We start from the raw sequence: 20736 nt of genomic DNA on the forward strand, positions 1-20736 counted from the left end.
AAAGTGTAAACTCAGTAATTTGTAGTATATTCAGAGTTGTGCAACCATCACAATTTTAGAACATTTTCATTATCTCTTCTTCATCCCTACCCCACCACTAAAACCCTGTATCCATTAGCAGTCACTCCTTTCTTCCCCCAGTCCTAGGAAACCACTAACTTACTGTCTCTGTAGCTTTATGTATTTATGTAAATGGAATAATATAAAATGCTATTTTGTGATTGGCTTCTTTCACTCAATATTTTTAAGTTTCATCCATGTAATAGCACGTAGCAGTACTTCATTCCTTTTTGTGGCCGAACAATATTCTATTGTATGATATACCATATTTTGTTTATCTATCTATCTATCTATCATCAGTGAAGGTCATTTGGGTTGTTTTGCTGCTATGAACTGTTATGTGCAAGTTTTTGTGTGGATATAAGCTTTTCATTTCTCTTGGATTTATATTTAGGAGTGAAATTGCTGGGGCATATGGTAACTGTATACTTAACCTTTTGAAGAGCTGCCACACTGTTTTCCAAAGCACCATTTTATAATCCCAAAAGCAGTGTATGAGGGTTCAAATTTCTCCACATCCATGCCAATATTTGTTATTTGTCTTTTCTATTTTAGCCATCTTAGTGAGTATGAAGTGGTATTTCTAGTATTCCCCTGATGGTTAATGATGTTGAGCATCTTTTCCTGTTAATTGGTCATGTGTATATTTTCTTTGGAGAAAGGTCTATTCAGATCCTTTGCCCATTTTTATTTTATTTATTTTTTAAAAACATGTTTTTGTTTTAAGGTTTTATTTATTTAAGTACTCTCTACGCCCAACGTGGCTCAAACTCACAACCCTGAGATCAAAAGTCGCATGTTCTTCTCACTGAGCGAGCCAGGCACCCCTCCTTTGCCCATTTAAAAATTTTATTTTATCTTATTTTTTTAAAAGTAGGCTCCATGCCCGATGTGGGGCTTGAACTCATGACCTCAAGATCAAGAGTTGCATGCTGTACCAACTGGGCCAGCCCGTTGCCCCACCTTTGCCCATTTTTAAATTAGATTATTTTTTCAATTACTGAGTTGGAAGATACAGTGAAAGATGTGAAGAGGAGAAATAATAAAATCTATCAGTTGGTGTCAGCTAAGCAAAAAGGAGAAAATGAATATTACTTATCCCTACTTTACAGATGAGGTAATGCCCAATAATGCTAGTGAGTGGCAGAGCTAGGATTCAAGCTAAGTTTGATTCCAAAAGGCCGCTCTTAGTCTTAACCAAGAATGACCAGTGCTTCCCTGACCTCTTTTAGCTTAGTTCCTTGCCCCTAATTCTCCTAAGTTTCTATGATCTCTCATCAAACTCTCCGTCTGTGGCCCGCCCAGGGCTTCCTGCCGAACTTCTTCGGAGGCGCCGGCAGATGGCGCTGAGGCCCCCACAGGCCGCTCTGTCCGGCGTGCGCTTGTCTATGGTGCCCGTGTGCTGGCGTTCCCGCTGCGCTTCCGGGCGTCGTTCAAGGTGAGCCGGGGTCTCCGAAAATCTGCTCGCACTCCGTACTCTTCACTCCCCTTTCCCGAAGGGAACCATCCCCGGCAGCTCGCAGCCTGGCGTGCCAAGTACCGAAGCCAGGGTACCCAAGAGAAGGCCGGGTATCCACCAGAGGAAGCAGAGCCGTCCGGACGTGTAGGTCCCCGCGAGGCCCCACCGGCTCTAGACCCTGCGACTCTGCTGCGCGGGGTAGGTCGCGACTCCGGTCTCCTGGCGATCCTGGCCATCTGGAAGCGGAGCGTGACTCCTCCCCTTGGTCCTCTTGGTCCCCACCAGGCGGCGTCGTCAGTCCGGCCCGGGTTCCCCTGCGGCTGCGAGTCCTGGCCACCCCAGGGTGTTGAGATTGGCAAGGAGAGAGGTGGAAAAATGAGCTGTCAGAGAGCATTCTACCACTAGGAATAAGTTTCCCTCGTGGACTGTGCTTTTCATCATTAGAATCTCCGGGAGTACAAGTGCAAATCCCTATGCTCCACCCCCAAAGATCCTGATTAAGTAGATCTGGGGTGGGGCCTTGGAAATAAGCATTTTAGACAGCTGCTCCAGGTTGATGCCCATAGTCTGCGGACCTCACTTTCAGAAACACTGGTATAACTGGTGGAGAGGAACATTGTATTGGGTTGGCTATGGGGCTGTTTATCTTCCGGAAGGCTTCCAAGAGGAAGTGATTCTAGCTGGGCTTTGAATCGAGGGACCAGAATATCCATTGGTTCTTAACCCCACAGTGATGAATTCCCTCCCTGCTACCAGCAGGATGCAGAAGATCTCGGTGCTGCTCTTCCTGGCCTGGGTCTGCTTCCTCTTCTACGCTGGCATTGCTCTCTTCACCAGTGGCTTCCTGCTCACCCGTTTGGAACTCACCAATCATAGCAGCTGCCAAGAGCCCCCAGGCCCTGGGTCCCTGCCATGGGGGAGCCAAGGGAAGCCTGGGGCCTGCTGGATGGCTTCTCGATTCTCTCGGCTTGTGCTGGTACTGATAGATGCTCTGCGATTTGACTTTGCTCAGCCCCAGCCCTCACACAGTCCTGGAGAGCCGCCTGTCTCTCTGCCCTTCCTGGGCAAACTGAACTGCTTGCAAAGGATCCTGGAGATTCAGCCCCACCATGCCCGGCTCTACCAGTCTAAGGCTGATCCCCCCACCACCACCATGCAGCGCCTCAAGGCCCTCACCACAGGCTCACTGCCTACCTTCATCGATGCCGGCAGTAACTTTGCTAGCCATGCCATAGTGGAAGACAACCTCATTAAGCAACTCGCCAGTGCAGGTTAGTTTGGGCCCCTTTGGAGGCCAGGAATACCATAGCATATTTTCTCTGTAGAAGTCAGAGAGCCAGAACTTTGGGTGCTCAACTGCATGCTATACTATGCTGTGGGAGGACGGGGGAAGAGAAAGAGACCAGGGCCCTGCGTGCAGCAAGTGCAGGTGTGGGCTTTGTCCTTCTGGAATTTTTAATTTGCATGGAGTGTTGGTTTTACTTTTGGGGAGCTCTCAGGGGCAGTAGAGCAATGAAGAGGAGAAGGTGTGAGTCTGGTATTCTCACAAGTTTGGAGGAGAGTGCACAGGGTCCATGCCCTGTCCACACCCTGACTTGAAAAAAACAGCATATACTCAGGAAAAACAGTGTAGCAAAGATAGCCAGGGACTGAGAACTAGCAGAGCCTTTTGTAGAAACAAGAAGTGAGAAGTCTGGTTATTGGGGAAAGTATGATTATCAGGGAAAGCTTCCTGGCAGAAAATTTTAGGCCTTGAAGGATAAAGAGTTGCTGGATGGAATTGCTGTGCCTTTGAGTGCATGGTTGAGATTTCTGATAAGTCTTTAAAGGGCCTCCTCTTTTTCCCTCTGCCTTGACTCTTGCTCAGGCTGTGACCTACTCTCATGTCCCTGCAGGAAGGCGTGTGGTCTTCATGGGAGATGATACCTGGAAAGATCTTTTTCCTGGAGCTTTCTCCCAAGCTTTCTTCTTCCCATCCTTCAATGTCAGAGACCTGCACACAGTGGACAATGGCATCCTGGAACACCTCTATCCAACCAGTGAGCATGGGGCCAGATGCAGGCCTAAGACTGGGAGCTGGGGAGGGCTGCTTCGGGTCACAAATTCTAAGCCTCCCATGGGTGCAGTGGCCTGGGATTGTGTCCCTTCGCATAGTGTCAGAGTCTGGCTGGGGATGAGGAGTGGGCCTTAGTCCCCTGTGCTGTGTTCTTCCTTTCACAGTGGACAGTGGTGAATGGGATATGCTGATTGCTCACTTCTTGGGCGTGGATCACTGTGGCCACAAGTATGGCCCTCATCACCCTGAAATGGCCAAGAAACTTAGCCAAATGGACCAGGTGATCCAGTGAGTGTGGGATATTGGCTGGGGGAGGGGGTTTGTGTCTGAGAATCTTAGGATATATTGACCCAAGAGAAAAAGTCTTTATCTTGGAGCCTCTTTTTTCCTGAATTCTGTCTTTACTAGGCATTTTTCTGAAGCTAGGGGCCTCATCCATCTTGAGTAACTCAGCATGTGGCTTTGGGCAGTAGGGTCATGATTGAAGAGGTATCTCTTTGCCACATGTCTAGGCCCTCCTAATGGAAGTTATGGCTGGGGGTGAATGGGTCTCCCAGGAAAATCTTTATCCATTCCTACCTCCTGACATATTTCCTGGCCCTCAGGGGACTTGTGGAGCGTCTGGAAAATGACACACTGCTGGTCGTGATTGGGGACCATGGGATGACCATGACTGGGGACCATGGAGGAGACAGTGAGCTGGAGATCTCGGCTGCACTTTTTCTCTACAGTCCCAAAGCCCTCTTTCCTGGTGCCCCACCAGAGGTGAGGCCTGGGGTGTGCTTTGTCTGGTCTCTTGGTATTCAACTGAGTCATGATCATAGCATTTTTGTGGCTCCCTCCATTTTAGGCCCCCAAATTCATGACTCTGGGCATCCCCCACTCATTTCCTACCTAGGTCCCTATGTCTTCCCTCCCAAGTCCTGACCTCAGCTCTAGTGAACCCATTGGCCCCTCTGCTTTTCCTCTAGGAGCCAGAGATAGTTCCTCAAATCAGCCTTGTGCCTACGCTGGCCCTGCTGCTGGGCCTGCCCATTCCATTTGGGAACATCGGGGAGGTAATGGCTGAGCTGTTCTCAGAGGTTGAAGACTCCCAGTCTCACTCCTCTGCTCTGGCCCAAGCCTCGGCTCTCCATCTCAATGCCCAGCAGGTAGGTGGTGGGCTGGGCTTACAGGTGACAGAGCTAGGGTGGGCATAGGAGAAGCATAATGATCACTCCGTTGTCGTTTGTTCAGTGTTAATCCCACCTTCCATAGCCATGTCCTCCTTCCATTATCCCTCCCTTCCTCCCTGTCCTGGACAGAGTTCAGGTCCCTGATTTCTAGATACACCTATCCTTGCCTCTGTCCTGGTTTATATCTCTGATGTCTTCGCTTGGTCTCTGACCATTTTTGCCAGGTATCCCGATTTCTTCACACCTACTCAGCTGCTGCTCAGGACCTTCAAGTTAAGGAGCTTCATCGGCTGCAGACCCTTTTCAACAAGGCCTCTGCTGACTACCAGCGGCTCCTGCAGAGGCCCCAGGGGCCTGAGGCAGCACTGCAGACTGTGATTACTGAGCTGCAGCAGTTCCTGCGGGGAGTTCGGGCCATGTGCATTCAGTCTTGGGCTCGTTTCTCTCTGGGTCGCATGGCAGGGGGTGCTGCTCTCATGGCTGCTGCCTGCTTTCTTTGCCTGCTGGTATCCCAGTGGGCAACATCCCCAGGCTTCTGCTTCCGCCCCCTCCTAACACTCATGGCCTGTGGTCTGGCTGGTACCATAGTGTGTGCTGGACTCTTGACAACTACTGGGCTGAAGCTGGATCCAGTGGTTCTAGGGGCCATGGCTGCAGCGGGCTCACTCCTGCCTTTTCTGTGGAAAGCCTGGGCGGGCTGGGGGTCCAGGAGGCCCCTGGTAGCCCTGCTTCCCATCCCTGGGCCTGTCCTGTTATTTCTGCTCATTCGCTTTGCTGCTTTCTTCTCTGATAGCTTTGTTGTAGCTGAGGCCAGGGCCACCCCCTTCCTTTTGGGCTCACTCATCCTGCTCCTGATTGCCCAGCTTCACTGGGAGGGCAAGCTGCTGCCACCTAAGCTGCTCACAATACCCCGCCTTTGCTTTTCGGCCTCGACAGGCCCACCGCGGCACAATGGCACACATGCTTTGGGACTTGGAGTCGGGTTGCTTTTATGTATAAGGCTAGCTGGGCTTTTTCATCGCTGCCCTGAAGAGACACCTGCTTGCCATTCCTCTCCCTGGCTGAGTCCCTTGGCATCCATGGTGGGTGGTCGAGCCAAGAATCTGTGGTATGGCGCTTGTGTGGGGGCTTTGGTAGCCCTATTAGCTGCCGTGCGCCTGTGGCTTCGCCGCTATAGTAATCTCAAGAGCCCTGAGCCCTCTGTGCTCTTTGTGCGCTGGGGGCTGCCCTTAATGGCACTGGGCACTGCTGCCTACTGGGCACTGGCATCGGGGGCAGATGAAGCACCCCCACGTCTCAGGGCCTTGGTTGCTGGGGCATCTGTTGTGCTGCCTAGGGCTGTGGCAGGCTTGGCTGCTTCAGGGCTCATGCTGCTGCTCTGGAGGCCCGTGACTGTGCTGGTGAAGGCTACGACAGGTGCCCCAAGGACCAGGACTGTCCTCACTCCCTTCTCAGGGCCCCCCACTTCTCGGGCTGACCTGGATTATGTGGTACCTCAAATCTACCGACACATGCAGGAAGAGTTCCGGGGCCGTCTAGAGAGGACCAAATCCCAAGGCCCCCTGACTGTGGCGGCCTGTCACCTGGGGAGTGTCTACTCAGCTGCTATGGTCACGGCTCTCACTCTCTTGGCCTTCCCACTTCTGCTATTGCACGCAGAGCGCATTAGCCTTGTGTTCCTGCTTCTGTTTCTGCAGAGCTTCCTTCTCCTGCATCTGCTTGCTGCTGGGATACCCATCACTACCCCTGGTAAATACATTTCTCAGCCCTGATTCATCCAAGGATGGTAGTGATGTGACTTCGGCCCCTCTTGTTTTCAGGGAGGTGTTGCTCCTCTGATTCTTCACACAGTTGGGAGGGTCTTCCTGATGTAGCCAAGCTAATTGATCCCTGCCACTGGCTGTCAGGGCCAGCAAAGTTCATGAAGGAGGGAGACAGGAGTACTCCAAGACTCATTTCTTTTTTAATTTATTTTTTTCCCCCAAGACTCATTTCTTAATGGGATTGCTGCATCTTCATGGAGTGCATTTCCTGATGTGGTAGTGAGCTGTGTGTATATGAGAGAAAGAGATGGACCACAGTTCAGATTAGAGAAATGGAGGCTTAGTGCCAAAGAGGGAATTAGAATAGCAGAGTGTTGAATGTAAGGAGGCTGGGGTAAGGGGCATGTGTGTGCGTATAGCACTGAAGTAGTAGGAGTATATGACCATGAGGCTGTAGGCTATGGCTTAGGGAATGGGATGTGACTGTGAAGAGGTATCTGTCTTCCCCTAGGTCCTTTTACTGTGCCATGGCAGGCAGTCTCTGCTTGGGCCCTCATGGCCACGCAGACCTTCTACTCCATGGGCCACCAGCCTGTCTTTCCAGCCATTCATTGGCACGCAGCCTTCGTGGGATTCCCAGAGGGTCATGGCTCCTCCACCTGGCTGCCTGCTCTGCTGGTGGGAGCCAACACCTTTGCCTCCCATCTCCTCTTTGCAGGTACTTCATTCCTCTCTTGCTTCCGTTGTTACTCTGACTTTCTGGAAGGAAAGGAAACTCCTGGATTTGAGTGGGGAGATGTGATTTTGTTGGATCTTTGGCACCCCTTGGCCAATGCTAATTGGAGCCTCAGTCAACTAGGGTGGTTGGCGGCCAGGGTGGCCTGGTCCCTAGGTCCTCCACTGATTCTAGCCCTGCCTTCCTCTGAGGCAGTAGGTTGCCCATTGCTTCTGCTCTGGCCCTTCCTCTGTGAGAATCAAGGGCCCCGGAAGAGGTGGCAGCCCCTAGGGAGGAATGAAGCTGAAGCCAGAGTCAGGCCTGAGGAGGAGGAGGAGCCACTGATGGAGATGCGGCTCCGGGATGCACCTCATCACTTCAATGCAGCGCTGCTGCAGCTGAGCCTCAAGTACCTCTTTGTCCTTGGTATTCAGGTGGGTGCAGGGAGAGATCCCGGAGTTAGTGCCCTTTCCTCATCTGTGTACGTCACATTCTTTCTTTCATACTTTGCCAATACCCTGGGAGAGAGCCTTGACTGAAGTACAGGTAAGCAAAATGGTTGCCTAAGCCCGTGGCCTCAAGGGGCTATATTGAGACTTGAACCTGGGTCTCCTTAATCCTAGTCTTGGATTGTTTCCTCCCTATAAGATAGATCTGGACCCTGCTGGTTGCATATGGGGATTCCTCCATTAGTGGACAGACTGGAAAAACTGAGGTGATGGCCAGGATTCTTTCCCAGGCTGTGGTCACAGATCCTCCTTCCATTCAGAGGCAGAAGGTGTGACTGACATCTTCCTCCCAACCTGGGAGGCAGAGCCTGAGTGTAATCAGCACAGATGGATAGTGCTTGCCCAAGGTCATGGTGGGGCCAGGAAAAGAATTAAGTCTCCTAACTCCTCACCCAGCTTTTTTTCCACTGACATGCACTACTTCCTACTCCTCCCATTCTTCACAGGGGCCTATGGCAACTCTCCCTTTGACCTGTTTTCTCCTTCCCAAGTAACTTGACCTTTCCTGTCCTCCCTAGATTCTGGCCTGTGCCTTGGCAGCCTCCATCCTCCGCAGGCATCTCATGGTCTGGAAGGTGTTTGCCCCCAAGTGAGTGGATTTGCTTGAGAAGTATTGGTGTTGGGGAGGGTGAAGCTTGGAGGAAAGAATGAACATCAGGGTGGGCAGGTTTGTCTCAGGGAAAAGGCTTAGACCTACTCTCAGTGTCCCCTGAGAATTCTCCCTTTCTTTACAGGTTCATTTTTGAAGCCATGGGCTTTATTGTGAGCAGCGTGGGACTTTTCCTGGGCATAGCTTTGGTGATGCGAGTGGATGGTGCTGTGAGCTCCTGGTTCAGGCAGCTAGTTCTGGCCCAGCAGAGGTAGCCTAGGCTGCTAATGCTGGCTTCTGGCCACAAGGAGAGCTGGAGAACAATCTAGTCTGGCCTATATAAGTGCTGGATCATCTGCAAGAGAGGCTTAGCTATATACTTCTTACCACCATGCAGCCAGGAGCTACTGACATTTGGGACTTTATTATTTTATAATTCAAAATCATAGTGGGGCCTGCTCCCTAACTCCTGATTTGGAGGGTGGCCTCCAAAGGAGAATAAAATAATAATGTAAATATGTGTGTCTGAGAGGAGGACTACCCTATAGGTAGTCCTATAGGGACTAGGGGGAGGGTCACTCTCCCCTCCCATGAGGCACAGATAACATCAGCCATCTTAGGCAGACCTGGGTACACCTGAAAACCTTTGGGAAGTGGTTGAAGTTGTCTGAATTCACTTCCTCTCCTTCTTCCCAAATCACTCCTGTTTTCCCACCTGCCATTTTTCTTTGCCATGTAACATATTTTATTAAAATCTTATGCTTTGGCTGATAGCAGAGATGGCTGGAAAGACAAGCCCAGGCATCATGGAGTACCCAGACTCACTGTCTAAAACCCCAAGCAGTGCTGTATTCCCTCCTCTGTTGGGTTCTTTCACTACTGAACACCCTCTGCTCTTTACTTCTGTAGAGGCCACCCTGGTGTTCTCTCATTTATCAGACCTAATGGCCCATCTGACATAGCATTGCATCTTGTCCCATTGATTATTCTCGACTTGAAGCCAAAACTATACATTTAATGCTTGTCTTGTGCTCTCCATCCACCTCACTACTGTGTCACATTGAAGTACTGGCATGAAATTCTCATGGAAATGTCCATCAAAGGAGGGTGCGGGGAGACTCTGAGGAGAAGGGTCAGGCCTGGGATTTGATGTTTGAGAATGTCCAGGACAGGAGGAGATGAAACAGCTGAAAGAGAGAGGAACAGATGTAAAATTGTGGAATAGCATTTTTACTTGGCAGAAAGACACACTGCATAGCAGTGATTGTGAAGGAAAGGCGTTCACTGCTGTGGGGGCTAAAGGAAAAGTTGTAATTATTTATTGGCTAATAGTCTCTAGTGCCACATGGGTCAAACAGAAAGATGATGAAAAGTGTTGACTGTTTCAGTCAGTTAGAGGATAGGACATTGGTAACCCTGGCAGGAATAGGCTAATAATGAGAGAAGTTAGGCCCCAGCTAAGGAATTAGAAAAAAGTCCCTTTGCCTCTCTCAATCTGGTGGACACCATTCCGAAGCATCAAACACACAGTGCCTCTGTGAGAAGAAAAGACCCTATTTCATCCCTAGCACCCATGGGAAGGATTTCAAGACTCCAGTCCCTCACCCTGTCCTAGGGTGTCAGGTTCCACCCTCTCTCTCTCTTTTTTTTTTTTTTTGCAGGGAGGCTCCTTTCCTGAAGCCTAAGGGAAATATGCTGATCTGCCAACCGTTGGCTATTTCCTTTTCTCCTGATCAAACTACAAAATCCTTTTGGAGAAAGATATATTATTAAAAATTCTTATCCCTGCCTCTTAATTGACATCAAAGCACCCGTTCCACACTAACTCATTATTTTTTTAAAGAGCTTTACTGAGGTATAATTCACATAAAATTTGGCCATTTAAAGTACACCATTCAATAATTTTTGGTATATTCACAGAGTTGTACAACTGTCAACACAGTCAATTTCAGAACATTTTCATCACACCCAAAAGAAACTCAGTACATTTTCCTATCACCCTCTCACCCTCCCCACCTCCATTCCTAAGCTTAGGCAACCCCTAATCTGCTTTCTGACTGTATTTTCTATTCTGGACATTTTATATAAATGGAATCCTACAGTATGTATCCTTTTCGGTCTGGCTTCTTTCACTCAGCCTAATGTTTTCAAGGTTCATCCATGTTGCCTCACGTATCAGTATTTCATTTCTTTTTTATGGCCAAATAATGTTCCATTGCATGGATATATCACATTTTGTTTATCCATTCATCCACTGATGGCCATTTGGGTTTTTACACCTTTTGGTTTACGCAAACAATACTGTTATACACAATATGTATATATATATATATACATATATATACATATTGTACATATGTAATATAATACACAAATAATGCTGCTATGAGCATCCATGTACAAGTTTTGTTTGGACATATGTTTTCATTTCTTTTTGGTTTATACCTAGTGGTATACTGTGGAATTGCTAGGTCATAGGGTACATCTATGTTCAACTTTTTGAGGAACTGCCAATTTGTTTTCCAAGGCTGCTGCACCACTTAATATTCTCATTAGTGTACAAGGGTACCAATTTCTGCACATCTATGCCTTTATGTACAATTATTTATTTTTTCTAGCCATCCTAGTGGGTGTTGGAAGTGGTATCTCATGGTTTTGGTTTGCATGTTCTTGATGACTAAAGGTAATGAGCATTTTTCTTGTGCTTATTGGAGAACTGTCCATTCAGAGCCTTTCTCCATTTATTAATTGGGTTTTCTTCTAGTTTTTGATTTACAACATTGTTTATATATTCTAGATATAAGTACCTTGTCAGATATATGATTTGCAAATATTCATTCTGTGCGTTGTGTTTTCATTTTTTTTTTAAGATTTATTTATTTGGGAGAGTGTGTGTGTGAGTGGGGGGAATGGCAGAGGGAGAGAGAGAATCTCCATCAGACACACTGAACATGGAGCCCAAGGCAGGGCTCAATCCCAGGACCCTGAGATCATGACCTGAGCTGAAACCAAGAGGCGGACGCTTAACTGACTGAGCCACCCAGGCGCCCCTCTTTTTTTTTTAAAGTAGGCTCCACATGCAAGGTAGGGCTTGAACTCTTGACTCTGAGATTTAAGAGACACATGCTCTACGGACTGAGTCAGCTACCCTAGTCTTTTCATTTTCTTTTTTTTTTTTTTAAGATTTATTTATTTGAGAGAGTGAGAATGAGAGAGAGAGTACATGAGAGGGGGGAGGGTAAGAGGGAGAAGCAGGCTCCTCGCTGAGCAGGGAGCCTGATGCGGGACTCGATCCCAGGACTCCAGGATCATGACCTGAGCCGAAGGCAGTCGCTTAACCGACTGAGCCACCCAGGTGCCCCTTTTCATTTTCTTGGTAGTGTTCTTTGTAGTACAAAATTTTAAAATTTTGATGGAAGTCCAGTTGATCCTATATTTCTTTTGTTGCTTGTGCTTTTGGTGTTAATATGTAAGAAACCCTGTCTAATGCCACAATTTAGTTTTAGAAAATTTTCATCACTCCCACAAAGTTCCTATACTTTGTTTACCATTGAGCCCCAATTTCACCGTAGGCCACTGATCTCTTTTCTGTTTTTCTAAATTTGTCTTTCCTGGACATTTCATACAAATGGGATCATCAAATATGTGGTCTTTTGGTCTGGCTACTTTGACTTAGAATTTTTTGAGGTTCATTCATGTTGAAGCATGTATCAGTTTTTGCCTCTTTATTGCTGAGTCATAGTCTGTTGTATGGCTATGGTCATACAGCTAATGGACGTTTGGATTGTTTCTAGTTTTTTTTTTTTTTTTTTAGCTATTATGAATATTTTTGGAGCTGCTATGAGCATTTGCATACCAATCTTGGTGTAGACATATGTTTTTGTTTTTCTTGAGAGGATTCCCTAGAGTGGAATTGCTGGGTCATATGGTAAGCTTATCATTTACTTTTTAAGAAATTGCCAAACTATTTTCCAAGGTAACTATAATGTTTTATATTCCCACTGTGTATGAGAGTTCTAGTTTTTCCACATCCTCACCAACATTTGGTATCATCCGTGTTTTTGTTTATTTTTTTTAAGTAGGCTCCACACCCAGTGTGGAGCTAGAACTCACAACTCTGAGATGAGTTGACTGAGCCAGCCAGGTGCCCCTGGCATTATCTGCATTTTTTAAATTGTAACCATTCTGTGTGCATACATGTGTAATGGTATCTGGTGGTTTTGTTATTTTTTTAGATATTTTTAAAAGATTTTATTTTTTTAGGTAATCTCTACACCCAACATCGGGCTTGAACTTACAACCCCAAGATCAAGAGTCGCACGCTACCAACTGAGCTAGCCAGGTTATTTCGTGTTTTTTTTTTTTTTTTTTTAAGATTTTATTTATCTGACAGAGAGACACAGCGTGGGAGGGAACACAAGGGGGAGTGGGAGAGGGAGAAACAGACTTCCCGCAGAGCAGGGAGCCAATGCGGGGCTCGATCCCAGGACGCTGGGATCATGACCTGAGCCAAAGGCAGACGCTTGACAACTGAGCCACTCAGGCGCCCTGATTGTTTTTGCTTGTTTGTTTGTTTTTTAAAGATTTTATTTATTATTTAATTGACAGAGAGAGAGAGAGAGAGAGAGGGAACACAAGCGGGGGGAGTGGGAGAGGGAGAAGCAGGCTTCCTGCCGAGCAGGGAGCCCGATGCGGGGCTCGATCCCAGGACCCTGGGATCATGACCTGAGCCGAAGGCAGTCGCTTAACCAACTGAGCCACCCAGGCGCCCCTGTTTTTGTTTTTTTTTTTAAGATTATTTATTTATTTGACAGAGCGAGAGAGGGAACACAAGCAGGGGGAGTGGGAGAGGGAGAAGCAGGCTTCCGTCAGAGCAGGGAACCTGATGTGGGCTTGATCCCAGGACCCTGGGATCATGACCTGAGGCGAAGGCAGACGCTTAACGACTGAGCCACCCAGGTGCCCCTATCTCATGGTTTTAATTTGCATTTCCCTGATGGCTAATGATAATTTTTTTATGTGTTGCTTTTTTGTGTTTCATGTATCTTTTTTCTGTAACATGCCTATTCATATTTTTCTGTTCGTCTTAAAATGGTTTAAATTTTTTTCATTATTGAGCTTTGAGAGTTACATATTGTGGATACTGGTCTGTTAGGAGGTATATAATAATCTGAAAATTCTACATTTTTGACTTTAATTTTCTTGATCTTGCCTTTGTAGCAAAAGAGTTTTTAATGTTAATGAAGTTCAACTTACCCATATTGAGTTGATTTTATCTGTGGTTAAGGGTCACAGTTTTGTTTTGTTTTTGCATACGGATATCCAATTCTCCTGCGTCCGTTTGTTGAAAGGGGCAGGTACCTTTGAGCAGTGAAGCCTGCACGAGCCCCGGGCGATCCCGCCAGCGGTCAGACTGCATGGGGTTGAGCAAATGTGGTAGCGTGTTGGTGCACCGTGGTGAGCAAAGAAAGGATGGGCGGATTACCAAGGGCCTTGGTCTGGTCTCAGTTCCTTTTGGACGTAATTTGTGCCAGGGCTGGTTTTTTTGTGGTGACTCTGGGCCGTACTACGATTCCCAGCATGCACTGCGCTGGCCTGCCCCCTGCGGAGGGGCAAAGCTAGACAGACCTGGAAGTGCGGCTGCGAGGGAAAGGCTGGGACACGGTTTCTGGTACGGAGATCGATTTCTCAAGGTTTTGGCCTGCACGAGGGACTAGCGAGCCGAACCGTGAGACGTACTACCTCCCCACTCAGACACACCCCCGTCCTCTGACCCGCCGTAGCCTCCCTCTCCGATCGAGACCGGACTCGTTTCTTCCTCCGGTTTCCCGCGGGGACTAACCCTTGAAGACGACCAACCGCAGCCGAGAGTTTTGCCGGCCGGGCCAACCAGAGGCGAGATGGAAGAGGCGGGGGTGGGAGCCGCCAAATTGTCTAGGAGAGAGTCCATTTCTCCTGTAAAGGGCGAGTCGCCTCTCCTGGGACCCCGAGGAGAGCAAAGGAGCTGCGGGGGGGTGCGGAGGCGCAGGGACCCCTCCCCGCTCGGGTGGGGACCGCGGCGGGGCCGGGCTTACCCTTCAGGAACCCCCTCCAGGTGTCCGGGCCCAGCCTCGGCCACCATGTCGCACCAGACCCCTCTGGGCTCCTCAGTGCCACACCCCAGCTGCCTAGACCTGTGGAGGGAAAAGAATGACCAGCTAGTTCGACAGGCCAAGGTAACACGGTTTCTGGGACCCTCGCTTTGCAGGCCCAAAATACCAGAAAGAGGGTTTCCGGTGGATTTACCGCAGCTGATGGGGAGGGATTGAGTTTGACTTCCCCCATCAGGAGCCAGAAATGACTGGAGAATGACATCCCTTGCCACTGTTGCAAGGGGAGAAATAAGGACTGATCTTCAGTGATACCTCATCCCACATTTGTTAGGTGGCTCAGGACTCGCGTCTATCTCTGAGGCGACAGCAGTTGGCTCAAGATGCACTGGAAGGGTTCAGGGGACTCCTCCATAGTCTGCGGGGTAAGCAGGATCCTCCTCAGGATGCTCAGTTACCTTCCTCCACAGCCAGAGACCAGGTCCTCTTCTGCATTTCTGGGACTGAGAAAATTACTAGGGGCAGGGGATCCTATTTAAGTCACAGACAGGACTGGAGTGGAATTCCCTTTGGTGCAGGTGAATCTCTACGCCCCGCCCTCTCCCTGCCACGCCCCCCCCCATATTTGAAGAAGTAGTTTCAGAGATGAGCCAATCTGGAGAACTTTCTGCCCTTTCCATACTGTGTGCAAATGGCCGTTTTGGTTGGGGTGAGGTGATCTTTGGGTTTGGATCTTATTTGGGGAATCTTTCTGGGGGAAGTGGTCTGTGAGATCAGCTTGTGTTGCTCCAGGGCTCCCTGCGGCTGTTCCTGTTCTCCCCTTGGAATTGACTATTACCTGCAATTTCATTACCCTGAGGGCAAGCCTGGCCCAGGGTTTCACTGAGGACCAGGCACAGGATATTCAACAGGGCTTGGAGAGAGGTGAGGGCCAGCGATTGCTTTCCATTTCCTTGCCAGACTGTCTGGGTTTAAGCCCTTGCAAAGGGGACAAGAGGAGCAATAAAATTTGTCACCTCCATGGACAGAGTTGCCATTCTCTTATCCTCCAGGTGCTCCTTAGACCAGGAGTACTTTTGTGACCTTTGGGTTCCTGCAGAAAAAGAAAACCCAGAGTGAGGTCCCAACCTTAGCTGTATGTGTGTTCTCTACAGTGCTGGAGACCCAGGAACAGCTGGGGCCCAGACTGGAATGTGGGCTCAGGGGGCTGTGGGACTCTGTTCTCCATTATTCCTCCCTTCTGCTGGAGCTGCTGCCTGCCCTTCACCACCTGGCTGGCCTGCAGGCTGCCCTCTGGCTAAGCACTGACTGCCTTGGGGACTTGACCTTCCTGCTGCAGACCTTGAATGGCAACCAGGTAATTTGGGAAGTAAACTGGACCTAAGGGTCTCTTCCTATCTCTCACCTGTCTCAGCTGCAGTAGCATCATTTTGTGCTGGAAAGGCTGCTGGGTTGGTGGTCAGAAGATGTGGGTTCTCTCTGGGACTCTTGGTGACCTTGCTCTGATTGGTCCCTCACTGGGGGGAATTCTCTTGAGTGGTTGTTTTTGTTTTTGTTTTTTTAAGATTGATTTATTTGAGAGAGGGAGTGCATGCATGGGTGGGGGGGGCATAGGGAGAGGGAGAGAATCTCAAGCAGACTCAAGCACAGAGCCGGATGTGGGGCTCGACCTCATGACCCTGAGATCATAATCTGAGCCAAAATCAAGAATCTGACACTTAACCAACCCAGTCACCCAGGCGCCCCTTGAGTGTTTTTTAAAATAGCTTAATGGGGGTGCCTGGGTGGCTCAGTTGTTAAGCGTCTGCCTCAGGCTTGGGTCATGATCCCAGGGTCCTGGGATCGAGTCCCACATCGGGCTCCCTGCTCCGCGGGAGGCCTGCTTCTCCCTCTCCCACTCCCCCTGCTTGTGTTTCCTCTCTCACTGTGTCTCTCTCTGTCAAATAAATAAAATCTTAAAAAAATAAAATAAAATAGCTTAATGATCTTGGATAGGGTTAGGGCTTTTATTGACCTTGCTGAAGTCATCTCCAAGCCTCACTCTTCTCATCAGTAACCCACACATGGTCCTTGCCCTGTGTGTTCTGGGCTTATACTGAATGAGAAGGTGCACTAGAATAGATCATCAGTGCCCCCAAGTTTTTCTTCCTCCCTTTATTCTCGCCCCATAGCTATCTATACCTTAGAATTGAGGGAACAGGAATCAGGAGGACCCTTGATTTCAAGGTCCAGCCAGTATAGACTGAGATAGAAGAAGTAGTTCTAGGCTTAGAGCGTCTGATCACCCTTCTTTCCTCAGAATGAGGCCTCTCGGAATCTGCTGCGGCTTCTGAAAACTTGGAGCCCCCCAGCTGAGGAGACAAATGCTCCATTGACCCTGCAGGATGCCCGGGGCTTAAGGAATGTCCTTCTTACTGCTTCTGCCTTTCGCCAAGGTCAGCTAGCAATCTTACTCATCCCTTCCTCACCACTCCCTGTCTTAAGGGGTCCTTTGGCTCGTACCTTCCCTGTCATGTCCCATTCAGCTCAGTGGCGCTTCTCGGTACTCTTGTTCCCTGTCATCCCTTTGCCCTATGGGCTTCTTTAAGTTTAAACCCTGATTGATCTCAGGCCTCCAGGAGCTGATCACAGGAAGTCTGCCCAGGGCACTGAGCAGCCTGCGAGAAGCAGCCTCAGGTCTGTGCCCACGGCCTGTGTTGGTCCAGGTGTACACGGCTCTGGGGACCTGTCTCCGTAAAATGGTAAAGACAGTCCTAGGGTGGGTTGGGGAAACCATGGGTGTTATAGACAGCTTTCTGCTTTGGGAGGGCAGCTGAGGCTTGTGTCCTCTTAATCCTCTAGGGCAATCCACAAAGAGCTCTGCTGTACTTGGTTGCAGCCCTGAAAGGGGGATCAACCTGGGGTCCCCCACTTCTGGAGGCCTCCAGGCTGTATCAGCAACTGGGGAACACGGCAGCAGAGCTGGAGAGTCTGGAGCTGTTGGTTGAGGTAAGGAACTGAAGATACAGTGATTGCTGAAGTGCTTGTGTTAGGGAGACTAATCAAATTGTAAATAGAAGGAACTAAGGCTCCCAAAGATTATGGACATACTTTTTTCTTTTTGTCCCTTTTAGGCCTTGAATGTCACTCACAGTTCTGAAGCCCCCCAGCTTCTCATTGAAGTAGAGTTATTACTCCCCAGACTTCACCCAGCCTCACCCCTTCATTGTGGCACACAGAGCCAGGCCAAGTACTTGCTAGCAAGCCGATGCTTACAGGTGGGAAGGTGAGGTTCCACTGCCTTGCTCATCTGAGCTCCTCTTCCCATTTCTGATGCCTTCCCTGGGGTATGACTGCTTCTGTTCTTGCAAGTCAGCTGTATGGACGAGTCAGTGGTAGGACATAGGTTTCCACTCCTCGACCTCCTGCCTTGTCACTGGACCTGAACTTAAGACTCTACCCAGACACTAAGCTCTTAGATCTTTAAAACTCTGAAATCTCCTCCCAGATCCATTCTGTAAGGAGGGTAGATCCATACTGAGCTAGGATTGGAGCCCCAAGACCCCACTCTCCCCACTCCCCAGGGCCCTTGAGCATCCCTTTGTTAGCTAAGAGCCCTTGGAGGACCCTGCCAAAGGCCTAAGGTGAAGCTCGTGGGCTATGATTTCTCAGGGCAGAGGACGCTGCAGAGCATTATTTGGACCTGCTGGCTCTGGTGCTGGATGGCTTGGAGTCAAAGGTGGGTATGTCTTCAAGATTCTCTGTAATAGGGTGGGAGGGTTGGAGTCTCCTCTGGAGTAGAGCAGGACTGCTGTTTTCTCTTTCTTCGGCTATTCTGTCTGTCCAGGCTGGAAGGCCAGACCAGGAAGGTTCCCAGAGCCAAGGGTCCAGGGTAGCAAGCAATGGGTGGTCTCTATGTGGTACCAGAGCCTGGTGAAGAGGTTGGGGATGGTGGCTAATGTCTCTTTAAGACACTGCATCCTCCTCCCACCCCAGTTCTTCCCGCCCCCTTCCCCCGCAGGGCCTTGTATACCTGAGGTCTTCTTAGAGGCAGCAGCAGCACTGATCCAGGCAGGCCGAGCCCAGGATGCCTTGACTGTATGTGAGGAGCTGCTCAGCCGCACGTCATCTTTGCTTCCCAAGATGCCCCAGCTGTGGGAAGATGCCAGAAAAGGAACCAAGGAGTCACCACACTGCCCATCCTGGGTCTCTGCCACCTACCTGCTTCAGGGTCAAGCCTGGGTGCAGCTGGGGGCCCAAAAAGAGGCAATTAGTGAATTTAGCCGGTGAGCCCAGGAAGCCAACCAGGATCCTAGGGGAAGTATGGAGGGATAATTTGTTGATTGGGACCTGAATTGGTAAACTCCATTCTTACCAACTCACCCCAGAGTTTCTGAGTTTGACTTCTCACCCATATTCTGTGTCCCATTTCAGGTGCCTTGAGCTGCTCTTCCGGGCCACTTCTAAGGACAAAGAACGAGGTGATCTAGACTCTCAATTTTCCTCTTCCCTTTTGGAATGGGGGTGGTGACTGTGTTGCCTTTCCATGCGTCCTAGCCCACCAGGAGACTTAAAAAAAAAAGGGGGGGGGACTCCAGACATAAGAAGAGAAAGAGGAGTACTTGGGGTTCTGTCATACTAGGTGCCTGTGTAGCAGGGACACACTTTTTGACTTTGGGGTGGTCCCCAGGGCCTGCTTCCAATGGTGAGAAGGGTTGTGTATCAGATATGACACTACAACAGCTTCGGGCAGCTGCCCTGATTAGTCGTGGACTGCAGTGGGTGGCCAGTGGCCAAGATACCAAAGCCCTACAGGACTTCCTCCTCAGTGTGCAAATGTGCCCAGGTATGTATATTTGCATGACATCAGCTATGCTCAGATGCACAAGGACAGAGAGGCTCATAGGGGGGCCCTTGGGGATCAGAGGAAGAGTGATGTTCCCAGATGAATGGGGTTGTACTTATATACCTAGGGATATACCCAGGTTTGAAGACATTTGCAAGTATGTGTGAAGGCTCTCCGGAGTTCCTCAGTCTTCCCAATGTCCTCAGAGACAAAGGCTGTAACTGTGCTGGGAGTATGTTGGGGAGAAGCAGAGTCAGCTGAGCCCTTTGTCTTGGGCAGGCAGTACCCAGGGATAGGAATGGTTGGGAATGGAACCTCCTGGTTCCATGTGTGATTGTAGAAAAGATACTTTCCTGCTCTAGGCCTCAGTTTCTCCTTTTATAAAATGCTTAAGGCTGTGTCAAGTTCTAAGCCTTTCTACTCTGGGGTGGGGCTACAGGTAATCAAGATGCTTCCTTTCACCTGCTTCAGACTCTGAGGAGGATGGATCGGAGGGATGAGGCCACTGCTCTCTGGTGGAGGCTAGAGGCCCAAACTAAGTTGCCACAGGAGAATGCTGCATGGTGAGGCTGAGGCCTGCGGGCTTGGGGCTGAGGGCATCCTGGAGTCCTGGAGTCTGTTGGGGGTGGTGATGAATGAAAGGGGGGAATGGCTGCCCAACCTTCCACCTATCCTTCACCCTTAGACATCACTCTTTTTGCTCTCCAGGTCTCTTCCCCTGTACCTAGAAACCTATTTGGGCTGGATTCGTTTCCCTGACCGTGAAACTCTTCTTGAGGAGTTTCAGACATCTCTGCCGGAGCCTTGTGATCTGTAGCTGCCACAGTTTAAAGAGCCTGAGCTGGGGCTCCAGTCGCCCATTTCTCTGGGGGAGGGGTTTTCTGCTTTACCATTCTTGGGGGATGTGGGTGAAACTAATCATTCCTATATAAGTCTGGCATTGGAGAAGTTGGTAGTAGTCCTGCAAAATTTGGCCTAGTTACTGCCATTCTGGTTCCAGAGGAAGCCCGCTTGCCACCATAAAGGCATTAACTTTGCTTATGACACCTTTTTCCCTGTTCTCCTTTTAATTGTGTTGAGTAAAATTTCATATTTATCTCTTGTTTGCCTACTACATATACTTGAGTGGGAAGGCTCACAGCTATCTGATTCAGTTGAGTGATTATCTAAGATGCCCTCTCCCAACATCATCTACCTTATGAGATTTGAGTTCTGGGTAGAAGAAAGGGCCACAGGAATCCTTGCAGTGGCTTTGGTTCTTTCTGTTGCCTAAAAGCCAGAGTCTCAAAGCCCAGGATCCTGTGCAAGGTCACAGAATGAGTGGAGCTGGGTCTGGAAGGTGGTCTGGGCAGGCCTCTCAGGACAAGGGCAGGTTTTTGATTCTTAGAAGGGAGGGACAAGCAGACCTCTGAGTCTCTGAGTGACTCCCTACCCCAATCCAAATTCTAGAAATTTGGGATTTGACTGTCTCAGTCAGTCATGTCTGTGTGGATAGG

General features: G+C 49.2%; 2 protein-coding genes across 15 annotated transcripts; both read left to right on the forward strand.

The window, feature by feature from the left end:
• Positions 1-1402: 1402 nt before the first annotated feature.
• Positions 1403-11161, forward strand: PIGO (phosphatidylinositol glycan anchor biosynthesis class O). 8 transcript variants are annotated; one of them, XM_027615756.2, is made up of 11 exons: positions 1403-1717; positions 2276-2790; positions 3415-3558; positions 3740-3863; positions 4181-4340; positions 4547-4726; positions 4975-6499; positions 7025-7231; positions 7445-7662; positions 8256-8326; positions 8472-8601. In XM_027615756.2, the coding sequence occupies exons 2-11, from the start codon at positions 2280-2282 to the stop codon at positions 8599-8601; spliced, it is 3270 nt and encodes a 1089-aa protein (XP_027471557.1). In that variant the 5' UTR covers positions 1403-1717; positions 2276-2279. The 8 variants fall into 8 exon arrangements, with proteins under 8 accessions (XP_027471557.1, XP_027471556.1, XP_027471558.1 ...); XM_027615755.2 differs by having other exon boundaries at positions 2279-2790; XM_027615757.2 differs by having other exon boundaries at positions 1403-1663; positions 2279-2790.
• A 2169-nt stretch (positions 11162-13330) lies between these two features.
• On the forward strand, positions 13331-20343 carry FANCG (FA complementation group G). Of its 7 annotated transcripts, none has more exons than XM_027614859.2 (15): positions 13331-14221; positions 14421-14541; positions 14750-14840; positions 15208-15339; positions 15570-15772; positions 16715-16850; positions 17026-17156; positions 17257-17403; positions 17529-17680; positions 18067-18133; positions 18391-18680; positions 18829-18875; positions 19085-19240; positions 19680-19803; positions 19949-20343. In XM_027614859.2, exons 2-15 carry the CDS (start codon positions 14446-14448, stop codon positions 20055-20057), a joined length of 1881 nt encoding a protein of 626 aa, XP_027470660.1. In that variant the 5' UTR covers positions 13331-14221; positions 14421-14445; the 3' UTR covers positions 20058-20343. The 7 variants fall into 7 exon arrangements, 6 of the variants coding, with proteins under 6 accessions (XP_027470660.1, XP_027470656.1, XP_027470657.1 ...); XM_027614855.2 differs by having other exon boundaries at positions 13331-13997; positions 14081-14541; XM_027614856.2 differs by having other exon boundaries at positions 13331-13997; positions 14110-14541.
• The last annotated feature ends 393 nt before the right edge of the window (positions 20344-20736 follow it).

This window comes from Zalophus californianus, chromosome 13, assembly GCF_009762305.2.
Source record: "Zalophus californianus isolate mZalCal1 chromosome 13, mZalCal1.pri.v2, whole genome shotgun sequence".
Classification (NCBI taxonomy): domain Eukaryota; kingdom Metazoa; phylum Chordata; class Mammalia; order Carnivora; family Otariidae; genus Zalophus; species Zalophus californianus.